We start from the raw sequence: 17,430 nt of genomic DNA on the forward strand, positions 1-17,430 counted from the left end.
CATTATTTATGTTTTACCTCCTCTTTAGATACCATGTTTCCTATAGATTTAAACAGTACCCGAGGAGTCAAGAATAACATTCAGCAGTCCTTTATGGCAATGCATTTTTCGTTTTTCTAATATTTTTGATCTCTGATACTTGCAACATCAACATTATTTAAGTTTTACCTCCTCTTTAGATACCATGTTTCCTGTATATTTAAACAGTACCCGAGGAGTCAAGAATAACATTCAGGAGTCCTTTATGGCAATGCATTTTTCGTTATTCTAATATTTTTGATCTCTGATACTTGCAACATCAACATTATTTAAGTTTTACCTCCTCTTTAGATACCAAGTTTCCTGTAGATTTAAAGAGTACCCGAGGAGTCAAGAATAACATTCAGGAGTCTTTTATGGCAATGCATTTTTCATTTTTCTCATATTTTTTATCTCTGATAATTGCAACATCAACATTATTTAAGTTTTACCTCCTCTTTAGATACCATGCTTCCTTGAGATTTAAAGAGTACCCGAGGAGGCAAGAATAACATTCATCAGTCCTTTGTGGCAATGAATTGTACTTTTTTATAGTATTTTTTATTTTGAAACTTGCAAAATTAACATTATGTAAGTTTGACCTCCTCTATATATACAAAGTTTACTATATATTTAAAGAGTACCCGAGGAGGCAAGAATAACATTCAGGAGCCCTTTATGGCAATGCATTTTTCGTTTTTCTCATATTTTTTATCTCTGATACTTGCAACATCAACATTATTTAAGTTTTACCTCCTCTTTAGATACCATGTTTCCCATAGATTTAAAGAGTACCCGAGGAGTCAAGAATAACATTCAGGAGTCATTTATGGCAATGCATTTTTCGTTTTTCTAATATTTTTGATCTCTGATACTTGCAACATCAACATTATTTAAGTTTTACCTCCTCTTTAGATACCATGCTTCCTATAGATTTAAAGAGTACCCGAGGAGTCAAGAATACCATTCAGGAGTCTTTTATGGCAATGCATTTTTCGTTTTTCTAGTATTTTTTATCTCTGATACTTGCAACATTAACATTATTTAAGTTTTACCTCCTCTTTAGATACCAAGTTTCCTCTAGATTTAAAGAGTACCCGAGGAGTCAAGAATAACATTCAGGAGTCTTTTATGGCAATGCATTTTTCGTTATTCTAATATTTTTGATCTCTGATACTTGCAACATCAACATTATTTAAGTTTTACCTCCTCTTTAGATACCAAGTTTCCTGTAGATTTAAAGAGTACCCGAGGAGTCAAGAATAACATTCAGGAGTCTTTTATGGCAATGCATTTTTCATTTTTCTCATATTTTTTATCTCTGATACTTGCAACATCAACATTATTTAAGTTTTACCTCCTCTTTAGATACCAAGTTTCCTGTAGATTTAAAGAGTACCCGAGGAGTCAAGAATAACATTCAGGAGTCTTTTATGGCAATGCATTTTTCGCTTTTCTAATATTTTTGATCTCTGATACTTGCAACATCAACATTATTTAAGTTTTACCTCCTCCTTAGATATCATGTTTCCTATAGATTTAAAGAGTACCCGAGGAGTCAAGAATAACATTCAGGACTCTTTTATGGCAATGCATTTTTCGTTTTTCTAATACTTTTGATCTCTGATACTTGCAACATCAATATTATTTAAGTTTTACCTCCTCTTTAGATACCATGTTTCCTATAGATTTCAAGAGTCCCTGAGGATTCAAAAATAACATTCAGAAGTCTTTTATGGCAATGCATTTTTCGTTTTTCTAATAATTTTAATCTCTGATGCTTGCAACATCAACATAATTTAAGTTTTACCTCCTCTTTAGATACCATGTTTTCCATAGATTTAAAGAGTACCCGAGGAGTCAAGAATAACATTCAGAAGTCTTTTATGGCAATGCATTTTTCGTTTTTCTAATATTTTTGATCTCTGATACTTGCAAAATCAACATAATTTAAGTTTTACCTCCTCTTTAGATACCATGTTTCCTATAGATTTCAAGAGTCCCTGAGGAGTCAAGAATAACATTCAGGAGTCTTTTATGGCAATGCATTTTCGTTTTTCTAATATTTTTGATCTCTGATACATGCAACATCAAAATAATTTAAGTTTTACCTCCTCTTTAGATAGCTTGTTTTCCTATAGATTTAAAGATTACCCGAGGAGTCAAGAATAACATTCAGGAGTCCTTTATGGCAATGCATTTTTCGTTTTTCTAGTATTTTTGATCTCTGATACTTGCAAAATCAACATTATTTAAGTTTTACCTCCTCTTTATATACCATATTTCCTATAGATTTCAAGAGTCCCTGAGGAGTCAAGAATAACATTCAGGAGTCCTTTATGGCAATGCATTTTTCGTTTTTCTAATATTTTTGATCTCTGATACTTGCAACATCAACATTATTTAAGTTTTACCTCCTCTTTAGATACCATATTTCCTATAGATTTAAAGAGTACCTGAGGAGTCAAGAATAACATTCAGGAGTCCTTTATGGCAGTGCATTTTTCGTTTTTCTAATATTTTTGATCTCTGACACTTGCAATATCAACATTATTTAAGTTTTGGCTCCTCTTTGATACCATGTTTCCTATAGATTTCAAGAGTCCCTGAGGAGTCAAGAATAACATTCAGGAGTCTTTTATGGCAATGCATTTTTCGTTTTTCTAATATTTTTGATCTCTGATACTTGCAACATCAACATAATTTATGTTTTACCTCCTCTTTAGATAGCATGTTTTCCCATAGATTTAAAGAGTACCCAAGGAGTCAAGAATAACATTCAGGAGTCCTTTATGGCAATGCGTTTTTTTTTCATTGCCAATTTAGGTGTAGTATGTTACGTAATAACAACTGGAAATAATTCTTCTTAGATAAATAAAAAAAAATAAGTAAAATTAAAATTAAATAAAAAAGTTTGAGAAATAAGGAAGAAGAAAAAACAGAAATAAAGAAAATGGAACAGGATATCAACGACATCATTAGCACTTACTTGTATTGTTTAGCGATTGTTCCATGGTTATGATGAATTCATCAACGATATTCAAGTCATTCTTATCTCTTAGCACCTCGGGCGATGATAGTTCTTTAACTCGTGCACTGCGTGTACAGTCAGATAAAGGGCTGTGACTCCAATTCATACAGGGTGTATCAGGTGTTTCATAATGAGGAGAGCTAGTTAGGACATTACAACTCTCTCCCCTCGTATGAGATGCTGGGGACCCAGTTCCTGAACAACATTCACATCGATCAGGTCCTCGAACTGGTGATTCAACACAATCCATTTGAGGTGATATCCATGGTGGGCTTTTTTGAACATGTTTGGAGCTAAAATTATTAGGAACAGACAGATTTTGGGGGTCTTGTTTTGGGGTAATTATATCAAAATTAAGTTGCTCAGACGATATCATAGGTGAATATGGGTCACCAGTAACTATTAGGCAATTATAAAAACCTGATGATGTGGCCTCTGGCGACATGGCTCTTAACTTAGGGGTATCAGTTAAAAATGGAGGTTGTTGTAGACCAGCACTTGGCATAATTGTGTCAGCACTTTCGACATTCAGTTTATGAGATGATGCCACCGAGGATGAAGAATCACAAGTTGGATTGTCTAACATTCTATAACAGAATTGTGCCTCTTGGGACGACTTCGAGATACCGATAGAAGATAATCTTGGTTGTAATCCCCTATTTTGACTAGTTGCTTCCGGTGAGCTAGCATCAAATTTAGAAATATCAATAAAAGATGGTGACACATGCAAACCACCTTTACTGCTACTCAGCGAGTCAGATGTGATATCAATAGCCCTATGACTCATCCCACTTTTGTCAAAATGACTTGCTTGTCTCAATTGATCGAAACTACATTCACTTGGAACTCTGTACACACTCCTTTCAGGTATTGCATCACATTTTTGCATAAAAGGCGACTCAGATTGGGACAGTGGGCTGTGGTTTAGCGGTAGTAGTCCCACCCTAGAACAATCAGTGGACTGATCAGCTGCATTTCCACGGTCTGAAGTCAAATTAACATCAGATCTTACTGGTTGTAGTTTGTGAACAGTCTGAAAAAGAAACTTAATTAAAATCTACGTTATATGATTGTTGAAGCAGTAGTGGGAACGTAGTAAAGATCCGAGCCTTGATACATATATTGTTATTGATACTTAAGACACATTTTCAAAAAATTTGTCAAGTGAAAATAAATTCCCGACTGACACTGATTTGAAAATAGTACGTACCATTTATCCCGATTCAGCCCAGGAATAAATTGTAACTACGAAACATTTTTTTTAGAGTTTCGCAAAATTCCCTGAAATACCTCAAACGTAACGTTAAGTAGAAAAAAGTAATCACAGAAATGACCACTGTCAAAAATCCTTAGCCGAAGAGTTGCTCACCTTGAAAAAAAAAAAAACAACAACAACAAAAACTGCATTTTCGCATAGATAGCCCAATGCATCCTTTGATTCCTCCTGAGGTCGTCAAATAGAACAGATGGTTGTAGAGAGATGAATAAGGGCTCATATGGAAGCTAATGTCAAATCACCCAAACTGTTCCTAAATACGCACTGAGTGCACTATGGCATAAAAAAAAACACCGCTCTTGGGTGTTGTTTCTGGTATACAGAGGGTTACAGAAGGCTTGTACAGTGTCATATGGAACAAAGACTCGATATCTTCTCTATAAACAGAACTAGAGCATAGTAAAGAAATTTTTTTATAGCTACCCGATAATCAACCAATATGCAACAGGGTAGGTTGGATCCATCCACTGAACTTTAGGCTAGACTCAGCTTCAAAAGTTTGGAGGAGCTTAGAAATTTGATTAGTTCCTCTCGGAAGAGTTCTTATTGAGGGAAGTTGATGAAATTAATATAATTCATATCGAAAATATATATTATGCGAGATATGGCACTGACAAACGGAGCTAAAACTTGATATTTCCATAACAAATAATACTAGAAAAACGAGAAAAATTGTTTCCTGACAACTGATTTCATAACAATAAAAATTTATATACCCCGAGAACATTCTGTTATAGCCATTGGTGTTTGAGCAGGACAACAGAATGTCAATGGTCCCTTTTGACTGTCGTTTCCAAAATGAGTGGGTTTTGAGAGTGGGCAGACCCTTATTGAAAAGTACGGTGGTCCTATGGGGGAAGTGCTCTGATAAGAGCATGAGACTGATCTGTTCAATATGATGCCAGATGTAACGAAAAATTTGCAACTTTCAGGTCAAATTTATCACTATTTTTCTCGATCAAAGTTAACATACTAGAAGTAGCCTATTCTTTATTTTGCTTTTAATCTAAAACTATTTTTGTGTTTTTCAATTTCTGCGACTTTAAACACCACAAAGTTACCAAGGTGACCTGCACTCTTTACCCCACCACAATGGTGCGTGAGAGAAGTGATTATTCTGTGTTTCGAAGTCTCTAATCGACAGTTGTATTCATGCTACTTAGACAGCTATTTTCAAGCAATTGTATTCCGGATATATAACGTCAAATGATGATAAATAGTACACCATTGAAATCGTCATCGCCAGAAATCCTACCCCAGACCCAGAAAAACAAATAAAATGACATTTTTCATGGGTTGCACTGACATGCTCCCTTTTCTTCTTTTTTTCTCTCGACTCTAGCAAGCTACTGTAAGTCGCAGAGAGATTAAAAGGAATGGGGAGGGGAAGGACACCGGTTGTTCACTCTTAAAAAATATATCCTTAACCCTTAACATACAAAGGGGGTCCCGGGAGGACTTTTGTGATCCTTCCACAGCTGTAGCAACCAATTTAGATCCACAGCTTCGTAAACAATGTTGACAGCGCAGACTTGGTATAAGAAGGGTGAAGGGGAATATGTGAAATAGATATTAACTCGATTGGACACATAGTAGAAGTGCCATATGAAGCAGTACCATAGAAATATATATATTGATTTCTTCTTAAAGGCACAGAGCAACGATTAAGGACCGATATTAAATCTAATAGAATCCTTAGCATTTTCTCTGTAAATCGGCACTGATAGCGCCACGATTTAGTCTTGTCTGATATAAAGAAGTGCCACTTTTAGGAGCCATTTCCAATGCAGAGAGTGTTAGAAAACTGGTTAGATCAACTCAAGAAAGGTATTATTTAAAGATGTTCACAGAAATAGGCATAAACTCGACAGATGATGATGGACACACAGATGATGATCAAGATGAGGCAGGGCCATGTTCAGGGCCATATTGAACTAAGATTTGAAATTTGCTTTCAAATAAGATTTGAAAGTTATTAAGAATAATGGAATACATGATAGCTTAGCTCAAACAGTATACGACTCACTTAGCATGCACGCTGTAGAGGATTGATGCACCCTCAATGCCACTTTTAGTCCCAAGAAACGAGAGTGAAGTCGATATAATAAATGTGAGTACTATTCATAGTTAACAAATATAATCTTGTCTTAACCATTCAAATGGAAGTATAATACATTTTTTCCTTGGTAAAGTAATTTGGATAAAAATTCATGATGATAAACTGCACAGTACGCAGGAAAGTTATGTGTAAAATAACTTTCCTGCGTGAATATAGTGACTTATGCCGAAACGTTACAGTGGTAACTAATAACTAACAACAAGTTCAGTTGAATATATTAAAGATTAAAAAAAATAAATAAAAGGAGAAAAATCATTTTGCAAGAAAGAGAAAAAATAATCGGTGTGGTCAAAGTAGGTTGCTGCCTGATCTTTTATATTTCGCCACTTCTCAGAAACACACCGCTAGTGACCCAACGAAATTCTATTATAAAAGATCTAGAGAATTTTAATGTACATCAGCTGGCCAGAATATTTTCGTAGGAGAGTTTAAACGGTGTTAGAAACTAACACTTATATTTGATACAATATCGTGCAAAAAAAATCACGTTGACGTTTTTTGCATTATTGCCTAGCTTAAACAAGGTGTTGTGAGTTTATAAAAACGCAAGAACAAGCATGATTTAACAAAGAAGTTTTTCTGACGAAATTAAAGAGCAATATTAAAACTAAAAACAAACCAAAAACCTAGCTGCTCAGCCTATTTGTCGCCTCAATTTGTCGGTACTTTCCAAACTGTAATGTACGTTACCTAAAATATAAGAAATAATTCTGTATTGTTGTTTTTTTTTCAGACTGATTACGTAATCAATTAAAAATCTGTTTTTTAAAGGAATAATCTTTGCCATCCTGCAATATTTATATCAAATAACAGTTGATATAATTCTCCTGAGGCCTCATAAACTGCAGGCAAATACTGACACATTTTAAATTTTAAGTAAAATCTCGCATTAAACGCCTTTTTTAATAATTTTTGTAAAAATATTTATTCATAAATATATTGCAAGAACTTAGTTGCAGCAATGTCTATAAAAGACTGTCGTTTCCAGCTCTTTAAAAAAGAGCTTGAAACCCACCGGAAATGGCACCATATCGATAAAAGTTCACTGTTAGAATCACCATAGCTGAAAATAGACCCCGGCGCCGCGCCGGCGGATCGAACGAACGCCGCCGACGACAGGCCTACTGTCGTCGACGTACCGATGACAGGCCTACTACAAGCCTCTTTGGGCCATGGCAAAAACAAACAAAGTTGCATATATAGTCAAAACACATGATAATAACATGTATAACAATAACGAAACATAGCCCATAGCAAATAAAAATAAAATAACAATTGCAACACAAAAGCACACATAATACTATAATACTAACTCACATAATTACACACAATGTCACACACATAATAATAATAATAATCGTGTATTCAAAAGCCTATATACAGGGCCATATACACTATACATCAAATATAACAGGAAAACAAAAGTAAACTCCCGTCAGCATTCATTTTCCAAACCATAACAAATCTTCTTCACAATAGTTAAGTATAGGCCGACGTCGACAGGCTGACGACCGCCGACGACACAATAGTTAAGTATACATATCTCCAAAATTTGCTTGCATTCGCTAGATTTTGGATGACTTCAGCAAAATGAGTAAAATTTGAGGATATATTCCTTCGGTTGTATTTTCGATCTTTGAATGGGTATTCTATTATTATTTTGTAGACTAATCCGAAATAAAAATACATTGGTAGTGTTACGACAAACTAACTTCAGAACTAACTAAATTAACTTTACATCATAACTTGAACTTTTCTGTACTGACAAAAAAAGCTGGATTTTTTAAGTTTATACTACGATTATTATGGCTTATATATATTCCAAAGTCAATACAGTTTGTGTTTCAAGCTTAAGTCGTTAATTTTGACTAATGCAAAAGTCTGAAATTGTTCCTACTTGAACTTCGAAATTCTTTAATTTTTCCAAAATTTTCAATATTTCAATGATTCCCTTTGATTTTTAAATATTATAGTTATGTTCCCAGTGCAAGTTTCGTTTACGCTATCTTTTCGCTTTCTAACTTGTTTTAACAAATCGATAGAAAGCGAAAACTTTGGTATCATTCCATTGCTGAGATTCAGTTCTATCCATCCAACAAACTAAATTTTTGGAATTTGGTTTAAGTTTTTTTTTTTTTAGATTAAAAATACCAAGCAAATTGGCTAAAAATCGTTGAAAAAAGGGAAAAAATCGTTAAAAATTCAATGAATTGGGAATTTTCTAGCCACGAAACAATAGAGCTATTTCGCAAGAATTTGGTGTAATGTTGTTTTTGTTTTTTTTATTTATTTTTTTCTTACTAAAAATGCCATAGGTATTGGACCAGAATCGTTGAAAAAGGAAAAAAATCGTAAAATTTCAACGAATTGGGTATTTTTCTAGCCACGATCCGATAGAACTGTTTGGCCAAAAAATAGTAAGTTCCAAATGATTACGGCTACCCTTTGTCAACTAAATAGCGCACTGGACTTTTAATCCTGCGTCTTTAGGGTGTAGATTCAAGTCCTAGTGTTGCCAAGACCCTAGTCCTGGCTTGGAGTGAAGGTCAGTAGTGCAACTCTGCAAGCTTAGCCACCCCAGGTATGGAGGCAACGGGCCTTTGAAACCTCAGCTTAGATCCAGTTTGGTCTCACCATACGTCGCATGAGCCACAAGCAGCTTAGCAAGCTTTCAGCTACAAATCCTCATCCTCATTGCGAGATTATGTTGCTTATTAATTATCAGGTATTTTGTTCGGTTTAAAGACCTTCATATGGGGTTGCCAAACGCAACGAGAACACGACAGCGCCAACAAAGAAAAAGGCCTAATATACTCTAGCAATATGATTTTATAACAAAGAACAAATCCTGTTATTACACAGTTATTAAGTTCAAAAGAAAATTCTGAAAAAACAGCCCTTCTGTAGTTAAAAAAACCAGGAAAACAAGAAGTGATTGGTACCACACCTTTAAATCTGTAAAAGAATTCAGGGAGACATCAGACAACTGCGAATATTGTGAGTTTGGACTGTGTTTTAAGGGTTGTAAACCAGTCATAGAACAATCAGTGGATTGGCTAGTTGTATTTCCACGGTCTGAAGACAAAGAGACATCGTATCTTGCTGATTGTTGCTTCTGAGCAGTCTGGAAAAATGAATATTAATAGAAATCTATCTTGTATTTCAAGGTAGAAAAATTTCTTCTTTAAATTGATTAAACTGTGATCCTTGGATTTTATTGTTTGCTGTAAAAATGAAGAAAACTTTCACTGGAAAAGAAAGTTCAGATAATTCCATTAATATAATACGAATGCCGAAGGCCCGAGTTCAGTCCTTGTAAAGTGATGGCCATCTTCATATATTTGTCTTCTATATATCACGTCTTCCTTTCTTTCTGTTTGTATGTACGCAAAGAAAAATTATTTAAAATAATTAAGGTAGAAGGCTGAAATTTTGCAGAATAAAAAACTACACCAGCTTTGAGCATTTTTTCCTTATCGCGGATAGGAGGGATTTATTTCCCCAGGCTTAACGTACGCATTGGTGTGCCTACTTCACCCACACCCTTCTCTTTCTACGATAGTGCGTTAAATGGAAGGGCTTAAACTCAACCAAGTCTGTACTAACTAGTTCCCCTCAATGTATAACTAGTTTTTTTGGAACCTATTTATTAGTAAGTTATTAGAGTTTAATATTTCTCCGCAATTACCAATAAAATACCTTATATTTTCCTGTCTGCATGTTTTGGACCTTATGCAATTTTATCTATTTTCTCCGTTTCAAGCTTCCTCTGTTCATACTGTAATTTTTCTCTAGTTCCCTCACTACAACTCTTACTAATAAGTTATTAACAGCTAATAGTAGTAATAACAGCCATCAGAGGCATTCCCGAAATATTCCAACAATGTAATATCCCAGCTTTAAAGAAAAACAAATCTTTAGTTCTGAAAATCTTCAGTCTACGGGTTATAGCCAAGTAAAACTAAAAAACCATGGGCAAAATATTTCAATAGTATTATGTTCCTGTTTTGAAAAGGACATTTTTAATATTAACTAAAAAGAAAACTGAAGAAAATTCGATGGGGGGGGGGGGTGCTTACTTTCGGAAAACATCTTTCCAATGAAAGATAGTAGGACATGATTCTACAGACAGAATTTGAAGCCGTTGGTAATTTCCGAAGAATTTTTGAAATTCCCCAAAAAGTCAATTTAGGATACCCGTAAACAGAAAGAAAGAAACAAACAAACAAACAAAAAAAATAAAATAAAATAAAAAGTAAAAATGATATCTATGATAATTCCAGGGATTTCCGCACTTCTTAAAGAAAATATTTTTAAAATTCCATGAGAAGAAAAAAAAGATACAAAAGTAAACAAATCATTGGTACCAAAGTAAAATCAAACAAACGGAAGTTGGAGCCATATGTTAATAAACCATTCACACTCCTACAACGATCCAGCAGTTCGTGATAACGAACTAAAAGTAAGGAGCAACTCGAGCTAATAGTAAATAGCGATAATCTAAATAAGGAAATCAGAAAGTCATGTATAAATCCAATGAATTGGCTTTTTATAGTGAATCCAAATGTATAAAAACATATTTGGATCAAGCTTATTATGAAGCTTAAAATTACCCATCAAAAGTTAGGAGGCTGGGAAAATTTGCTTGTTTTTTTAAAAAAAGGGGGAGACGCAACCAAAAAAGCAAATGATCTTCATGAAAATACACCATAAAACTTACCCAATTGTAGAGATTTCAAGCTCCTATATACGAAATAGTGGAATTTTGCATTTTCTTTCTTTTTTTGAGAAAAAAGATTACAGATGCGCATCTATTTTTTTCCTCCAGGGGTAATAGCATCAAACCAATAGCCCCAGAAAATCGGGAGAAGACCCCTTTCAACGGAAACTAAAAGTTCTAGCTCTTTTTTAATAGTCAAAAAGATTTTCCTGCAGCAAAGTAAGAATGTCCTGCCGTCAACTAGCAGCAAAGAAGAAAAATTTTGTCCCATAGAGGGCCAAGTTGCAATCGAGTGAATATTTTGAGTCAATTTATAATTATCGATTAGCTATATATTGAGCCTCCCAATTTCAGAAGCAGTAATGGCGTGCGGTGGCGCACTCGGTCCTAAAGCAGCCTAGTACATAAAAAATATAAACCTAGACATTTATTTTAAAGGTCCATTTAACTAACATTAATCACTTGATATCTGAGAAAATTATGCACAGTGATGTATAATTGCACATCAGCTACTATGAAGGAGGGCCAGCGGGTCATTGTGCATGCGGGGGGTGTTTGCCTGATGTCTCTAAGAGTGTATGCTTATGCATACACTTGTGTATCAAATAAATACACAAGAGGGTCTGAAGGGGAAGTATAAGCTAATTTCCGATAATCCTTCATTTGGATTGACTGAATTAGTCTAGGACTTTTAGCTCAAAAAGGTGTCGAACCCGGACAAAACTGCAATATAAACGAAAATGGTACCAAAATGATCAGAAAAAAATTCTGTACAACTTACTAAATGTCCCCATAAATCCGAGTGGGGCGAGTACCCGAAAAACAGAGGAAAAGGGGGAAATGCGGGGGAAAATGGGAAAAATGCCGAACATGCCCAGAAAATAGTTTAAAGTGAGTTTTCCGAGGTTTTCACATACGCTGATTACGAAATTGACATCTAAAATTAAGTATAGAAAAAGAGTACTACGGAAAACGGGGGAACAGGGGAAAGAGGGGAAAAAAGAGAAGAATACAGGGTAGGGGTAGAAAGCGGTTTGAAAGATATTTTCTGGGGTATTCCTATCTGGTGATTACGAAATTGAGAACTAAAATGATGTAAAAAAAATTGATTAACATAAAACGGGGAAATGGGGGGAGATGGAGGGGAAAAAGGGAAATATACAGGATAGGGGTAGAAAGCATGTGGAAATGTTTACAAATGTTAATACAGGAGATCTATAGAGGTTCGGCTACCCCATAGGTTCGGAAAAGACAAAAAAAACTCGAGAAAGAAATACGGAAAGATATTGAAATTACTTTATTCCGTATTCCTCGCCGTTATCAACAAGCGCGTGGGTTCAAGAAGCGGCTCAAGAAGTTATCAAGAAGCGGCTAATCACGAAGCCCTTCAGGCGGTTTCGCTACGCCTCGAAGCCTTAAAATCGTCTCTGAAATCCAGCAGAACTGCGAAACTATTCATGCAGTATTCCGAAATGGTTTCGATCTTTCGGAAGTTTTTGAAAGCAGAAAGGACTGGAGACTGGGATCTCTACTTATCCTCTCTTTCTGAAATGCTCCCATACCTCGCAGCTGCGGGGCATAATCTTGAAGCCAAGTCAGTTGGTCTTTTTCTTCAGATGATGCAGGAACTTGAAACATCGAATCCACAGCTCTTCGGACAGTTTGCAAGCGGCAAGTTTATTACCCGACGAAGTGATCGTTATTGGGCCGGATTGGCTCCAGACCTCGTCATCAAGACAGTGCTGATGAAGAGTTTAAGATCAGATGAAGGGCTGACAAGAGGAAAAGGCATGACTGAGCTTCAGCGAGACATATGAACAATGTCTATGCCAGTACTCTCTTCAGTGAATGATCTAATGCAGAAATTGACGGGCCTAGAGTACAGTTCTAGTGAACAGCACGTTACTGCAACCGCAGCACGAATAAAGAGAGATACTAAGGATCTACTGACATTTCTTGAATTCTTTCTAGAGAACTCTCCTTTCACTAGTTCCAGAGAGCTTAGAAGTATAGGTTCTGGGCTGATTGCCCAAAAAGGCGTCAATGCAGACGATTCTAAAGCTGTAGGTGAGCTGATCCTCCAGCGCATGCATGGCCAATCCGTCGAAAGTTTTTCATTCAGAAAGAAAAACAAAGTCGTTACACTGGCATCCGATGGGAACATAAGGATAGATGGCGAGATTTTGCATATCGACCCTGCACTGCTTTTTCAACGTCATTCGACTGATGCCCATACATCTGAAAATGACATGGTAGAAACTCTACGTCACGAACTCTGCAGTTATTCACCCGCTTTGTTTGAAAACTCTGGAATAATGCATCAGCCAGACAAACCTGCATTAGCGAAATCAATACGGAAAGAAGCGAAAAGAAACTCAATTCACCACCTGCCAGGGCCAGATCGTGTCATTGTAGTTGACGGAGGTTGGCTGCTTCAGCAAGTACCTTGGAAGATTGGTGATACTTATGATTCAATCTGTGACAGCTATGTTAGTTTCGTTACTCGACGCTGTACCTCCCCTACTGTAGTCTTCGATGGATACAGCGCTGGTCCAACCACGAAAGATGCTACCCACAACCGACGTTGTAAGGGAAGCCAGCATCAAGTGATCGATTTAAGTTTAGGGATAAAGCTCCAGAAAAAGAAGGAAGAGTTTTTTAGCAACTCTCAGAACAAACAGCGAATTATAAGCTACATCGGGGAAAAACTCAGAGCCAAAGGATTTGAAGTCGTCCATGCGAAGGACGATGCTGACTATCTAATCGCGAAGACTGCCGTAACGAAAGCAGAAAACTCTGAAACAATAGTTCTTGGCAACGACACTGACCTTCTGATTCTACTCTTGTATCACCTCCCGCCTAATGCAAAAACACTTTACTTCGAATTGTCAACGAACGCAAAAGAAGCGATAACACGGTTCTGGTGCCTCAACAAAGTTAAAAAATAATGGGAGAAGTATCCAGGCTACTTCTGGTAGGGCACGCACTCTTGGGATGTGACACGACCTCACGAGTTTTCGGACTTGGAAAGCAAGCTGTGCTACCTCTTTTGAAGAAGAGGGAAGTGTTCAGAAAAAAATGCGAAGTGTTTTTGGATGAATCATCGTCTAAAGATGAAATTGTGAAAGCGGGTGAATATCTTCTCCTCAGCTTGTATAAAGCACGACCAACCGAAGATCTCACTAAGCTGCGACATCGAATTTTCTTGGAAAAAGTTTCTTCGTCAAATACTACGGCGTTTGTTAAGCCTGAAAGGCTTCCGACAACCGAAGCTGCAGCTTCATTCCACTCCCAGCGAGTGCGCCTCCAGGTATCCCGTTGGAAAGGAGAACCAGCTGACCTCGACCCAGCTATTCACCTGTGACGACCGATTTGTTGCCCACACCTCAGACTCTTTTGAGTGTCGTGAGATGCAACTTTAAGACAGGCTGCAAGAACTCGCGATGCAGCTGCCAGAAAAATGGATTAGCGTGTACGTTCGCGTGCGGAGAATGTCAGGGTATCGACTGTTTGAACAGGGACAACGAGATTGTCGAAGACGAGGAGCTCGACTAGTGACATCAATGCTGTGTTTTTCAAGTCAAATCTACTGCCTTAAAAAGTGCAGATTTTACCTATAGTTACTGAAGTTCTTTTTTTAGTTTTTCATTCAACGATATTGCCTACGAAATTACAAATTTTGCCAATAACAACTGAAGTTTTATAGTGTGATCACGGCCAAGCGGTTGTTTTCTTTATGTTTAGTAGTTCAAGTGGTTGTAAGAAACGTCTGTGATTCAAGAAAGTAAAAGTTTGATACTTAAGCGAGTTATTTTGTCCATAGGCCAACTTATTAGCCATTAGCAGCTGGCTCAGGAGTCAGGCCTCCCTTCCCCTTTTCCGTTATTTCCTCCAGTTTTGTTCGGTTTTCATGGTTGTCGTTTTCTTTTCTTCATTTTTGGTGTCAGTTTCGTGATCAGCAGATAGAAAAACCCCAGAAAACACATTTCAAACTTATCTCTACCCCTAACTTCAATTGTCCCTTTTCTTCCCCTCTTTTTCCCTTTTCCCCTGTTATGATGGGGCTCATGTTCGTTATTTCATTTTAGATGTCAGTTTCGGGATCAGCAGATAGAAAGACCCAAGAAAACATATTTCAAAGTGTTTTCTACCCCTACCCTGTATTTTTAAATTTTTGCCCCTCTTCCCCCTGGTCCCCCGGTTTCCGTTGTACTGTTTTTCTATACTGAAGTTTAGCTGTTAGTTTCGTGTTCAGCGTAAGGGAAAGCCCCAGAAAACTCACTTTGAACTATTTTCTGGGCATGTTCGGCATTTTTCCCAATTTCCCCCGCATTTCCCCCTTTTCCCCTGTTTTTCGGGTACTCGCCCCGCTCGGATTTATGGGGACTTTTAATATGTTGTACAGAATTTGTTTCTGATCATTTTGGTACCATTTTCGTTTATATTGCAATTTTTTCCGGGTCAAACCCTAAAAGTCCTGGACTAATTATGGGTGTTGCAGGGTGATAAATCCTCACTTATTACAGAGAAAATGTTTAAATTAAAACAAAAAGATGAAATTTATATGCTTTACCAGCGCAAAAGATGGACAGGTGGGGGGCATCCTGAACACCGTCAGGGAACATGTCAGGAGAGGGGCTCAAGTTTCCAGGAGATATTATCCCAACAGATACTTGCGGCACAACATCACATATTGTTGGGTGTTATGGACGCTAACCCAATTATATAAATTAAGATTAGGGCAAGCCACTTTATGCCAATGACTTGTCGCTACTTAAAACGTGATTGGATAGACAATGGTTATCTTGTCTTGCTTTCATTGAAAAAAATTTAATTGAAGACAATTATACCACATTGTTTAACATAAAAAAAGAAAGAAACAAAATGATTAAAGGAATTTTTCTCGATCGCTCCACGAGACGAAAATTAACTGGGTAGTTAGCTTTAAGAACAATAAAATGTACTTGTTCGACTTAACTCTAAACAAATTCTCAAAGTAGATCAGCAAAAGCTACTTATTGACACATAATCTGAAATGATAGTCAAAACGAAAGAAAACTGAAAAAAAATTTATTTTGCTAGATTATAAAAACCTTACTTGAAATCTGGACCAAACATAATGAACACTCTATGCTAGTTTAAGCATAAATTATTCATTTACATATTTCTAATTTCATTGTTGCTTTTTCCATTCTCAAAAATACAATTTGCTCTTTGCCAGTACCAATAAATTTGAAATTAGCTCACGTGTAGAGTAGTACAGCCTTCAGAAGGAAACATATGACTTGGTATTTGAAAAAGCCACGATAACAACGCTATCTATATTTTCATGCCATCATGGTAACATGGTTAAGTTGGGAAGGCGTCATAACATCTAACCGTCAGGACATTGACAAAATCCGTCATAACATCGACAAAAAAATCGGTCAGAACCACTAACCGTCATAACATCTAAAATTTTAAAACTTTAATTTTTTAGGGTTTAGGGGGGGAAATGTACCTAGGTTAGGTTACGTATTTGATATATGCTATGCTATACCCCAGCCCCCCTGATGTGCAAATATATAGGCGAAATTTGTTTCTAAACTATTATATACTTATTACTATTATATAAACTTATAAATTTTTTGTCGATGTTATGACGGTTAGTGGTTCTGACGGTTAGATGTTATGACGTTTAGTGCTTGTGACGGTTAGTCGAAATGGTAGCACCCCAGTTAGGTTAAGCGTTTTGTTTCAAATAAGATTAGGCATAATGCCGGATTCACACTGGTTTTTCGTCCCGTTCACATTGACTGAAACCACTAAACATTTACCACATCTTTTCCCAGAGAAGCATTAAATCTTTCGAAAAAATACTAATTTTGAACCTTTGGCATACTTTAATCTTTCAGGGGAGAGAAGGGGGGGGGGTACCAGATTTTTTTTTCTATTAAATGATGTGCATTTTACATACCTTCCCAAATTTCGGGAGGAGGAAGAGGGGGCCTAAACCTGGTTAGTTCCTCAGGTAAGTACGAAAAGCCTTTGGACCAGTACTCCTATCTTTGAAACCTTACAGTTTTCGAAATCGTCCCATATTCCTTGGATATTTTTCGTTTCATTCTTATGAAAATTCTCCTTTTTTAATTCTATCCCCTTTGCCCACCTGGAAAGAAACGTCCTGCGTCAGTACCAAATACAATGTGACAATCCAATTACGTTTTAAGTAGCACAATTTTAAGTGTAATTTTTAAGTGTCATAATTTCACTTTACATAAAATTAA

The 17,430-nt window shown here is 36.4% G+C and overlaps 1 protein-coding gene across 2 annotated transcripts in view; it reads right to left on the reverse strand.

Annotated features, from left to right (window-relative positions):
• The window catches only part of gwl (serine/threonine-protein kinase greatwall), a 148,761-nt gene that overhangs the window by 70,737 nt on the left and 60,594 nt on the right, over nucleotides 1-17,430 (reverse strand). For both annotated transcript variants that reach the window (XM_089105734.1, XM_089105733.1), the window contains exons 8-9: nucleotides 9,392-9,568; nucleotides 3,008-4,082 (exon numbers count right to left, since the gene is read on the reverse strand). In XM_089105734.1, coding sequence (XP_088961860.1) covers nucleotides 3,008-4,082; nucleotides 9,392-9,568 — 1,252 coding nt within the window. The remainder of the gene's footprint in view (nucleotides 1-3,007; nucleotides 4,083-9,391; nucleotides 9,569-17,430) is intronic.

The sequence above is a fragment of the Artemia sp. Qi Xiang Cuo genome, chromosome 20 (assembly GCF_049724085.1).
Source record: "Artemia sp. Qi Xiang Cuo chromosome 20, ASM4972408v1, whole genome shotgun sequence".
NCBI lineage: Eukaryota > Metazoa > Arthropoda > Branchiopoda > Anostraca > Artemiidae > Artemia > Artemia sp. Qi Xiang Cuo.